Source organism: Nilaparvata lugens, chromosome 7, assembly GCF_014356525.2.
Source record: "Nilaparvata lugens isolate BPH chromosome 7, ASM1435652v1, whole genome shotgun sequence".
NCBI classification, from domain to species: Eukaryota; Metazoa; Arthropoda; class Insecta; order Hemiptera; family Delphacidae; genus Nilaparvata; species Nilaparvata lugens.
Genome location: NC_052510.1, coordinates 31623400 through 31635940, shown reverse-complemented (window position 1 = coordinate 31635940; position 12541 = coordinate 31623400). Strand labels below are relative to the sequence as shown.

Genomic DNA, 12541 nt, shown 5'->3' with positions numbered 1-12541 from the left:
CTCACAGTTAGTCGGCTGACAAACATTATAAACGTGACTGGAAGTTGAATGATCACTTCTATCTCAAACTATATTCACATATTGATTATTTAACGCAAAATCTTCCATTTTGGTGAGTGATTGAATTGTATTGTAATGATTAATTCGTTGGCTCAGTAAGTTCAGTTTACTGTAAGTTATTAACGTAGTCTACAATGTTCACAATTTTCATACATGTAACTTTTGTATCAATTAATTCAAAATATTATAAATAATTTGTATGACGTAGAGGCTAGTAATATCTGCGCACAATAAATATAAGATAGAATAAAGTTAGTTCAATTGTAGCCTACTACAGTCAATTCAAAATAAGCATGTTGAAATCCTGAATTTATTTATAATGCTCATTCCAGTTTATTATAGGCTATACTTTAATGCATCATATTTTTTTTACTTTTCTTTTATTGACACTAGATAATTTATTTTACACCTGGAATACAGGAAACAGCCGCACACGTACCATTTTTTCAAGATTGTATTTCAATTTCCATTAATAGTCCAGGCGCTGGCTTACATTGAGCATACATGAGAGAGGCAGAGAATTTGACTTTAAACGACGGATTATTGTTAGGGGGTCTTTAGTGTATATGAAACTCGATGTCGTCACGTCCCAGGGTGGTCGACAGCTTGGGGGGGAGGGGGGTAAGTTGTAAAAAACGCGCGTTTATAAAATCGCCTGTCCTGCAGTTACTATTCATAGTACAGCTTTTAATTTTTTCTCAATATCATGTGCACATAACTGGCTTTCAATGTGGTCCTATACATTTTTGCGATAAACCACATAGTTTTTCCGTAAAAAAATAAAATATCTCGAAAAATGTATTTTTTTATTATGGACTTTTTGTTATTTCTCGAATATTCAAATAATTAGCCGACTTAGAGGAAAAGGCTCCCAATAAACGTTGTAGGCCATTTCTTGCTGAATCCAATGATATATATAGTTTGGGGGTTACGATCATAGATGCGGCGGTGGGAGGGGGATAAGTAGCACTGTTACGCTGCGGCGCGGTCCTCCCCCATGATTAATGCGCGTAATGGCCTGTCTAGTAGCACCATAGCAATGTAGTAGGACTTGGAGTCTAGGCTCTTGGAGTCTAGTCTAGGCTGGGTTCATAGTTCGAGTTCCGTATCGATGTCTTGATCACGATGTATCGAACGGTCGACATCGAAGCAATTGTCTTCAAACATCGATCGTCGATGCTTTTCAAAATTTGAAGATTTCAAATAAATCAGTTGGTTAGTGGCTCGTGTAACACTCTTGGCTTGTTCTTAAGCTACAACTCGGTTTTGGCGGTTTGCTTTGGTTTACTCAACTATAATGAAACTAAATGCTTTTTCAATTTCAGATTTATCTTTAATTTTTTGTTGAACTTTCAGCATAATTTCTTATTTCTTAATAATGGATGAGTGTAATGATCTGGTGAAGTTGCTTCATACTCCATTTTCTTCTTTGTCTTTTGAATAAAAATACTCTCTGAAAGACAAGCGGACTCCCCTTTTAGTTATAGGAAGCTCCCCCACTGATTGCAATACTACCAATTGCTTATTCAACTCTCAACAAAGGAAAAGATTTAGGTCTATTAAATACATTCATTAAAGTAAGTCAATAGTACTAAGCTTCGATAAATTAGTGAAAATTCCATGTAGTAGAATTAATTCGGTTACTTACGTCTTTGGAAAGGACTTGCTGAATATTTTCCAGCTGATCAATCGACGGTTTCGAATCCCTATAGGGTGTTGATGGTTTGGAATTGGGCATTTCTTGCTGACTGCTCATATTCAATCTACTAGAAAGGTTCAATACACATTCCAAATTTTCACGAGATATGCCATTAGCTTCGGATACGTAGGATCTATACAAATCCATTACATTATTTTGATTTGAACGAACGTAAACACTGTTAGAGGAAAGAGAACTGTAGTTGTCACTCGTCAATTTCATCACCTGAAAAATCACGTTGATTTAGTTTCTCCAACAGTACAATGAGTAGCATTTCACAGAAACATCAACATAATAGCACTCTTAATTCAGATAAGCTATAGCCTTCAAAAATCAAATTGAAAAACGCTGGTAAAGCACATTTTTACATTTGATATGAATTCTGTCATAAATTTTTGGTTCATAAAATAAAAAAATTGTGCTCATGTGATTCATCTGATTCGTAAAATGAAAGTTGTGGTCATGAGTAGATCTCTTTAATTGACATCAAGTCCTATTCATGAACTCCACATTCAATTGATGTATGCTGAATAATCAACTTCATTTTTCCCTTACCTACCACCATGCTTGGTGATTAATTTATTACTACTATAGTGTATTTTTATAAATCTATCTTGAACTGAATCTCATATTTTCAATGACAAAATTAATTTTTCTTCAATTTCTTAATTCTTACGGCCCAAACACAGTGAAGCGGTGAAGGCAGAGGGTAGCGGAGACGAGAAGGTGACTGATAGTTTTAGAAATTAATGCATGTATTCAAATGTTCAAAGCATAGTGGAGCAGTGAAGGTAGGTAGAAGGTAGAAGGATGCAGAGTCATTCAGATATAAAACACTCTCAGCTACCTTCACCGCTTCACTATATTTGACCCTTAGCAACTGAAAAATGATAAAATTATTTATCAAGTTGTAAACATTTTCCTTTTTCAACTTCAGTAATAATGCATTCTGTAGATAACACTATTTTTGTGAGTGTCAATCCCTGAACAGTTAGTTCTAGATTATCGTTCTTATTATAAAGAAACTGGAGATTGAATGGGTTTTGAACAACCAAGATTGAATGTCAAATGTGAGAGAGACAAGCTGAATAATTGCGAAATTGAATAAATAATATGAAATAATTTAAAATTTAAATATTTACCTCTGATCCAATGCCAGTCTTCCACAAAATGATATCGTCGGGAATTTTACATTTTTCCTTGGCCAAAGCAGTATAGTTTGGTTGCGCCAGTACCTTGCTACATTGAAATATATTTCTGGTACAACGGGACTCGATGATTTCATCACTGAATACAGTGTCAAAAAGACATGCATTACTCACAGTACAATTTTCCTCGGTGTGCTGAAAACAAAGTACATGAATTGTTATTATTTACCTAATAATGAACAATATTATATCCTTCATAGAAGCTATAATTTTGGGACTGAGAGCAAACCAAATAAAAATAAACTAATTGCAATATAATTACAAGTCTAGTTCAAGAGTAACTTAGGCCTGAAGGTTAAAAAGTTTAATATTTGGAATTTATTTAATTTACTTGGACTTGAATGAATCGATATGTAGTTTCAATGATGAATTGATGAAATGAGAATATATACCATCCAATTTAGTAAAATGGGGGCACTTTAGAATACCGTGTAATCCAGTAATGAGACCTACATAAATATGTAACCGCCCCAGATGGGGGTTGAAGAGAGATCTCTAAATACTAAAGGGAAGAGTCATGGGACTTTCATTTTAATTTTTAATTTTATTCACGGAACTAATACCAAAAATTTTGATAACAAAGAATCCGTCATTGCAAATTCTATAAGCCAAGAAAACTATCTTTAAAATTTTTCTAACTGTTTATTTGCAATTCCAACTGTTCACGAAGATAGCGTGGACTTGACTCATTTTACTATTACAAATTTATAATACTAGACAAATATAATGACTTTCATAGTTGTTAATACTATTAGGCTATTCAAATATGATTGTCAGTGAACTATTTTTTTATGACTCACTGATAATATCACTAAACATTTAGATATTTCACTTCTCTAACTAATTATGAACTAATTCAACACATTAATTCACGGAGGAAGATAATACATTTTAACAAATTAAACACGTTAATTTTGAGCCCTGGAGGCCCAAGGCTACCTCTGGATTTTCAATCTGATTGGCTCGCGACTGGACTGGAACTGATCATTTCCAAGCAAATTATGTTCCCCTTATATCAACGAGACGACGGACAACGTGGAGACAGAACACAATTCCTTGGGAAAGAAAAATGCAAATTTGAAAAATCCCAAATACCAGAGCATTTTCCATCAATACGGAAATACAGTTCCAGGAGAATTCCTCAACTCTGCATAAAATTTGAGACTTCCCGAACGCAAGTAAGCAGAATCTTCAGGTGATAAAATTATTTTTCAAATTTGCATTTTTCTTTCCCAAGGAATTGTGTTCTGTTTCAACAGAAAAAAAAATTTCTCACGATAAAAATTCACACAGCTACAAGATCACTAAAGTCTCATTGACAGAGTTATATAATTGTACACTTTTCAAATAAATTTATCTCAATATCATAAGGATTACAAATATATAGAGGAGTTCAACCATGTATAACATTGTTGTCGATTTCAAAGGACTCTATAGGTTTAAAAAAAGGTAGTCCAATTTTGAAGAGGAATCAATTGAAAACGGTTTCATAACTTTGATAGTTTTTGAGATATTGCAAAAAATGTGCAATTTTTGCTCTTGAAGAGGTTTAGCCTACTTTGTGATTGATAGGTGCTGTATTTTGAGCTATTAGATTTTGTAGAATAATGAATTCTGAAGGAAAAATGTTCAGCCACTTAATATCCTTTACTCAAAATTATATAATAAATTATATTAAGAGGTACAGTAAATAATAAGTGATAAGCGAATATTAAGTGATATTATTTATCAAGGGATCAATGAAAAAATACACGCATCAAACTTTTCAATAATTATTATTTGCTATTTTCTGTGGCTAATAAATTGGCCAAATATGTAGAAATTTTAGAGGTTACCGTAGTACATATGAAGATTTGAAAATAAAACAAGAAAGTGAGGTAAGTTATTTCAGCTGTAAAAGAGTTCATGTTTGAATAGTGCAGACTGGTATTGTCAACCACATTTTATTCTGCTCCTAACACAATTGGTTTGAGAAGCTTTAAAAAAATTGTCAAACCAATCTAAAACTTGCCTGACCAAACATATTCTAATGAAACCTAACTATGCCTAATCTGTCTTAAATTAAAAACAAACCTATTCACCAAACCATCCTTTCAACGTGACCTAACCAATTCTATCATAATTTAACCAAATCTAACCCAACCATACCTAATTGGACCTACCCAAACCAAGCCTTACTAGACCTAACGTAACCATACCCAATCTGGTCTAAACTAATCCAGACCAACCTTACTAGACATAGTCAGACAACCGGGCCTTGATCTAACGAAAGCAAAGCAAGCATTACCTAATCACGCTTTACTTAACCTGTTTATCCCAAACCTGACCCAACTAATCCTAGCCTAACTATGCATGAGATAGGACTCAGGTAGTTCCCAATAAAGTTAGCAAAACAAATCATAAATATCTATACAATTTTTCGCTATTTTTCTTCAACTAATCCTTAAACGATGTGATAAATTGTTGATTGATAGGTATTATGGTATTTTGGGAGTGAATTACTTGATTCTTTAAGAGACTATTTAAATAACTACTTATTGTCAATATAACATCCAATAACAGGATCAGTGAACCTGTTAATTTTTATTAATTGCCTAAACATACATAATGTATACACTAATTTTATGATCTATTTTTCAAATAAAAAAAAAGTTACTATCGTCTATTTTTAAAAATTCATCATTCTGTACCGGCGATAAGGCCTTGAACATTTTGCCAAGATTAACAAACCAAAATAGAATTAAAACTTGGCGTCGTAAAGACATAATTATTGAAATTCTTTTAAAACTTATACTCCCAGGTTTTGAATAACGTACCTTGTTCAAGCCATAAGATTCATTTGGATAATCCCTTGATGACACCGTCCTATGCACGTGTTTTCTGGTAGCGATGAAATTATTCACATTCACTGTAATAAATCGGTTTGGGAATGATCTGAAGCAAATAGCCATTACAATGAAAAAATACTTATCCGAGAATTATGGACAGATAAACTTGCATGCAATTATTTGCCAAGCATGCCGATACCAATATTTCAATAGATGTTATCCTTATCTTCAACGGTTTGAAAAATCTCAACCACCACAATATTCAAAGATCTTTGTGATTAAATTTATATCAACTTAAACAACTTCAAAATACTATTCCTAACCTCTACATTTCACGTCTCAAATAGTTGTACCTTTTAGCTTTTACCCTTGCCTAAATTTGTAAAAAACAAAATACAATTATAGCAAATAGAGAGGCTAGAAAACTTGAGCTCGAGAACTTTCTATCTATCCAATTCCATTCTGTACATTTTCCATGTTTTCGTCTGCTATCTCTGACCTCTGAAATAATAATGGCAAAAGTCTCTAACTCTTATTAATATATATTTCAATAATAGTGATAAAAATTATAGGGACTGAAAATAATTCATTTTTTTATATAATTTGATATTTTTTTAGAAAAATAGGTATTATATAGGCTACATTTTAAAGGTCATAGCATGTTCAACATTTTTGTTATACAATGTCAGCTCGTCAGCTGACTGGGCTACGGACGCTATCGCACCAAGTCACAGAATAGGTACAGAATGGAAACTTGTAATCAATCGCCTATCTAACCAATGCTTTTTACATGACCCCAATACTAAACACGTCACGTGACCTTGGGAAGTTCCAATCCTGGTCTTCTGATTGGCTCGTAGCAGTGAACGAGATCAATTGATCCGGATCATTGAAGTGATCCGAACCTACCATCAATACTATTACAATGCGGCGCTTCCTAACAAGATGGCGGATTTTAGCGTCAGGGTACTAGCCAAGTTTCCGTACTGTATGTATACTGTGACCAAGTGACCAAATTCAAAATCATGTTTATTTTTAGAGGTTATATCACATTGCAGCTAAATAAGTTTTAGAATGTAATAATTTTTTTTTAATTCAATTGCTTATTAATTATGAAGAGGATTGCTATCAAGTATTTCAATAACAAGACTATAAATAGAAATATATCTAGTCAGTAAGTAAAATCTGTTTATCTATACTAAGTCTCATTATATTAGAACAAAGTAGATTTAATGTCTACATAATTTTAAAAGATTAATAAAAACTGTTATTTTCAGACTGAAGAAAAAGATAGTCAGAGGACAAGAGAGAGAGGTCAAACAAGTCTCACATCAGCTCTTGAGTTTTCCCTTCATTCAGCAACAGTCTGTTAGCCTAGAACCATTCTTTTGCCTCCTCAAAAAGGTTTTTAGTTTTGTTATTGGCTTTAAGAATTCCATTTCCACGACAAACAAGTGTGGTATCATCTGTGAATAGCAAGCTTGAACCATCCAGACTAGGGTAATTATAATTATGTTGATAAACAGAAGGAGGCCCTGGGAGACACCATATTTCACTGCTTTCTCCTCGGTCGTAGAACCCATCATGCTGATACCCTGCTGGAGAACCATTAAATAACTCTATGCATGACCACTACATACCTTCTAAGCTTTCTCAGCAGAACGTCATGCGGCAAACAATCGAATGCCTTTCATAAGTCACCCAGTATTAGTTCCACTGACTCACGACGAAAGCCTGATTTATAATAACAACCAGAGTTGAGAGGGAAGAGGTTGTGGATCTTCCATACGGAAACCATGCTGAATTACAACACCATATAAAAGAAGAGAATGGAACACAGCAAAATACACATTTCTAAGCGTTCCTGTATCTAGCAATTTCTTCACGATTCTAAGAATAAATACTGCCGAGTTGAGTTTGCTTTTTAGCTGGTCTAAATGAGGTCGCCAAGAGATTTAAGAGTCCAGCACCACTCTAAGTACCTTTGCTTTGTTTGCTGAACCTATGTTACCATCTCTCGTATCCAATACTGCTTCCCGAGCCGTCCTGAATTGAATCTGCATAGTCTTATTGTAATTCAAGTACCAACATATTTAAGGCCAGCCATTCTTCTAGTTTTTGAAGAGCTCTTCTACTTTCAGACTCCATGTCATGCTGACTGTTACTTTCCAATAAAATCATCAGCGTACAAAACAGTGTGCTGGTTCAAGGTGTGGTGGCAAGTCATTAACATATAGGAGGGAAAGCAAAGAACCAAGGACTGATCCCTGAGGGACCTCACTCCTTGCCTGTAACCATCCTGACTGATACACAAAAGAGTGAGACTGTATTTCCACCCGCTGATATCAAAGTACGATGTACAAACCACTTCAGAACCTTGCCTTCAAATCCATATAATTTCATTTTTTTTCAATAAAATTTCAATGTTCACAAGATCGTAAGCTTTGGAAAGATCGGCAATCAGGCCACATACCCTGGATCCTCCATCCACAGAATTCAGCACTTCATCTATAAAAGGAAAGAGCGCATCACCTGTAGAATCTACATCTTTTTATTGATAAATTGTAAAACTTCAATTTTAAAAACACTTTAAATGTAGTTGCTATTGGTAATGACGATCATTTTGATGACCTGGTGTGGGTTTTCATCAGACTGTGGAAACTTCTACAAAATTTAACATTTTTCAAATTGAAGTTTTTTTTCATTAGTAAAAAAGTATGGATATACAACAGAGATAAATATTGTAATTTATCGAAAGATGAAGCCTTGATTAATCATGGTTATTTTCACTAACTCGAATTTTTAATTCTCAAATTATGTCAAATAGTTTCAAATAATAATTGATTTGCTATTAAAAGAAGAGCAACCTTGAAATTCAATTTATTTCATTTTCAGGAGCAAGTGGAAAGGAGTTGTTGGTTTGGAAATTCATGCTCAAATTAACACTTCTTCTAAATTGTTCTCTGGTGCCTCAACATCTTTTGTTGGACACGTTAACAACCACGTATCGCTATTTGATGCTTCAATTCCAGGAACATTACCGGTGCGGTTTTTATATTCTCACTCAATCTATATAATATTGCTATGTCATAACTCTGACACCTTTCGTATCTTAAATCCCTATCTGTGAGTAAATCCTATTCTTATGTTCCTTATGTATGCTTCTCAATCCATTCATATCATATTACATTGCAAAGTATAATTTCATAATTACTTTTTCAGTTTTTCCGACTTCTATGAGTTATTTCAATACATCTATCAATTAATACACTATATTAATCAGTGAATAAATTATATTGCATGGCGACTAGTTACAAAACTTTTCAACTTGATGACTTTATAACATAAAGTCATTTTTTATGGTGCAAAACTTGAGAATCTAGAAAAAAATTGCTAATTTGAAACAGACGATTTTATTTATATATATATTTTTCATTTTTACCATTCCAGGCAGGGTTCCAGATTACACAACCAAGACATAATAAAATCTCATTATTAGACAAATAAATCTCAACTCCCACAATATACTAGTCACATGAAATGTAGAGGTAACAAATAGAGCTTGTAATTCTCTTTCATTTGAGACCAATCGCAAGTTTCCATCATGTTTCTTACTCGTTTTAGAGACTATTGAATAACAGTAAAATCGCAGAAAAAATTAACTTTAACTTTAATTAGCTGTAACTTTTGAACGGCGTTGAAATTAGAAAAACGATCTATGGGAGCGAAAAGAGGAGAAAATTCTCTGGAACCTTGACTACGTTTTGGATTTTTTATCTGAAGTGTTCCACAAGATACGCAATTTTAAATATTATGCGAAAAATTGTTGTTAATCACTTCCACAGTCTCGCATATTCAAAGTTGTGTATCTTGTGAAACACTTCAGATAAAAAATCCAAAAAGTAGTCAAGGTTGTAGAGAATTTTCTCCTCTTTTCGATCCCATAGATCGTTTTTCTGATTTCAATTACGTTCATAAGCTACATCCAATTGAAAAAATAATTATTTTCATTTTCTCATTTTTCTGCGATACTACTGTTATTCAATAATCTCTAAAACAAGTAAGATATGCAATAGAAACTTGCGATTGGTCTCAAATGAGAGAGAATTACATGCTCTATAAGCTACGTTGCCTTAAATCCATCTTGCATGACTGTTTTTTAACGAAAAACTGTCGAGACTGTGAAAATGAGGAAAATATCGCAAACTTCTTGATTTTTTTAATTAAACGTATCTTACCTCACGATTATATTTTTACAAAATTCATTTACCTCACATGAAAGAGGAGATTCTGTTCTTCAAATCAAGGCCAAGTACCATTTTTATCATTTCCGGTTACCGAGATACACAGTTTTGAATATAGAAATTGGCCATTTTTCTGTGTATATGGGCTGAAATACACTAAAAGAGGATTTTTTTATTTTTTCATCAAGTTTAATTTATGATACATGATTTTGAACCGTCTTGACGAGCTGAGAAGAATGAGCTGTAGTACGAGGAGATTGATCATTCTTTCAAAAATAATAAGTGTTTAAAGTTCTGATCCTTGACGTACCCCCCACTAGGAAATACTGAGATTAGATTTTTCTAACGGGTGATTCTCATAGAAAATAACCCTCGTGAGATGATATCAGCCGAAATATGTATTTTTTGTTAGGAAGGCATTGAAATATAATGAAAAATATTTGTATTTTGGCTGTAGAACATGATTTTCTATTTGTGGGTGTATTCCCCCTCCCCCCACTACTAAATTCGAAAATTTCTAAGGAATCCTCAACATGAATTGTTCTTTCACGTGATGTGTGGTTTTTTATCTATACTAGAAAAATATCCAAGTTCTATAGGGTAGAAGTGGTAGGTTTGCATAATTTTGAATACCCCTTAAAAAACAACCTTTCTTGAAAATTCGTAGCTCCGGAACCAAAAATGGTAGAATCCTGCGCGATCACTCAATAAATTGGAATTTTTATTCTCTTTAATTTGGCAAGAATGATTTTTCTTGACAAACTCAAGGTTTACGAGATTAAATGGGAAAATTGAAAAAAGTCCGAAGTTTTGGGGGTGAAGCCGCCCTGTGGCGTGTCAGCAACTTTCAGATTCGAATTCAGCGCCCCAAAATACATATAGAACCGTCGAGAAAAATTCTTTCGGGTCTGTTTCCTGAAAACGACTATTTAACTGGACTACATTGTTATTCCTGGATGATGATGCTTAAACCAGGTACTCTGTCTGGTAGCTAAGAGCTTCAAAATGCATTTTTTAAAACCAATCAAATCTGTCCATTCATCTCTTTTCATCATTCATTCCTTGTTTGAATTTCAATCCACGCACTGAATAGCTTGTAATGAATCAAAAGTTCTCAATGTGTTCATTTTTTACAGGTTCTCAATAAACGGTGTGTTGAGTACGGAATTCTGACTTCTCTTGCTTTAAATTGCAGAATAAACCCAGTCTCACTCTTTGATCGAAAACATTATTTCTATGCTGATCTACCAGTAAGTTTTATATTTCATGATACTTGAAAATATTTTTCTACAGTCCACCTCTTACTTGCTACTTGTGTTTGTCCTTCTGTATACTAAATCCTGTTTGTTATTTTCCTTCCTATATACTGTGGAAAAAGTCATCTTCTTCATAAAGTGATTGAAGCTTTAATGCATTTGCCACTATATTCAAATGATCATTAACCAAATAACAAATCAAGAGAGAAATATGAAAAAATGTCAACAGGCACTTGGTTAGAATTCTCTGAAACAGCAATCAAAAACTTGTTCAATTACAAAATCAGATCTTTGAATTATAATAGTTGAATCACACATTTTTTATGGTCAAAAACTTGAGAATCTAGAAAGAAAATTGCTATTTTGAAACAGACGATTTTATTTCTATTTTTACCATTTCAGGCAGGGTACCAGATTACACAACAAAGAAAGCCGTTAGCGAGGAATGGGATTTTCCATTTCGAGGTATTCAAAAGTGGAAATAATCCTCCACTTGAACGATGCTCCAGGATTCATCAGATACAGTTGGAGCAGGACAGTGGAAAATCGATACATGATGAACAGAGACAAAGGTTCTTATCTGTCTGTATCTACTAATAGCTAATATGACTATGTCTATTCGATCAGTCAACATAAATATTGAAAAAAATTCTTAAATTAATCCGATGTGATGTTTTAATTTATTCAAGTTACAGAGTAAAACTTGTAAATTTTTCTTGTCTATATTTCAATGAATATAGTGCACTGAAATCAAATGAAAACTCAAGATTGATCTGTATTAATGAGCTTGAGAAATTTACGGTATTTATCATTCAACTAAAATTTTGAATTTAATCTTTCAAACTAATTCTTGTAAATGTGAACTTATAAAATGATAGCACCATAAGTTGTATTGTTCATAAGAGATCTATTTTCATGAATTTCAAATTCAAATGTTAATGATATGTATATTAAACATATTCTAAATTTTTATGATATAACTCTGGTACCACTTCAGTTTCGAATAAATCTTTCTCCTTTCACCAAAGATTTCAGTTGAGTGGAACATATTGCGATGAGTCTAATCTGAATCTGAATATTGAGTAGAACAATATTTTGCATTTTTTAAATGTTTTCTAAATTTAGCAGAGGAATGGTACAAGGAATATCCTTAGCTCTTCTCTCCCGGTCAGTGTTTTCTTGTAAAAATAATAAAATAAATAACAATATAACCTACTTTTGAATTATTTATTCATTAATCAATACT

The 12541-nt window shown here is 33.1% G+C and overlaps 2 protein-coding genes and 1 non-coding gene across 3 annotated transcripts in view; 2 read left to right on the top strand and 1 right to left on the bottom strand.

Moving 5' to 3' along the window:
- The window catches only part of LOC111060353, a 33412-nt gene extending 26943 nt beyond the window's left edge, over positions 1 to 6469 (bottom strand). Inside the window, exons 1-3 of the mRNA XM_022348018.2 lie at positions 5784 to 6469; positions 2902 to 3102; positions 1709 to 1984 (exon numbers count right to left, since the gene is read on the bottom strand). Of these exons, the coding sequence (XP_022203710.2) occupies positions 1709 to 1984; positions 2902 to 3102; positions 5784 to 5918 (612 nt within the window). The 5' untranslated portion in view covers positions 5919 to 6469. The remainder of the gene's footprint in view (positions 1 to 1708; positions 1985 to 2901; positions 3103 to 5783) is intronic.
- A 320-nt stretch (positions 6470 to 6789) lies between these two features.
- The window catches only part of LOC111050705 (glutamyl-tRNA(Gln) amidotransferase subunit B, mitochondrial), a 29542-nt gene continuing 23790 nt past the window's right edge, over positions 6790 to 12541 (top strand). The window contains exons 1-4 of the mRNA XM_022337059.2: positions 6790 to 6969; positions 8691 to 8838; positions 11176 to 11289; positions 11698 to 11867. Coding sequence (XP_022192751.2) covers positions 6908 to 6969; positions 8691 to 8838; positions 11176 to 11289; positions 11698 to 11867 — 494 coding nt within the window. The 5' untranslated portion in view covers positions 6790 to 6907. The remainder of the gene's footprint in view (positions 6970 to 8690; positions 8839 to 11175; positions 11290 to 11697; positions 11868 to 12541) is intronic.
- Positions 12273 to 12390, top strand: LOC120352567. The gene has a single exon (XR_005571924.1). It is a non-coding gene; the product is annotated as a U5 spliceosomal RNA (small nuclear RNA).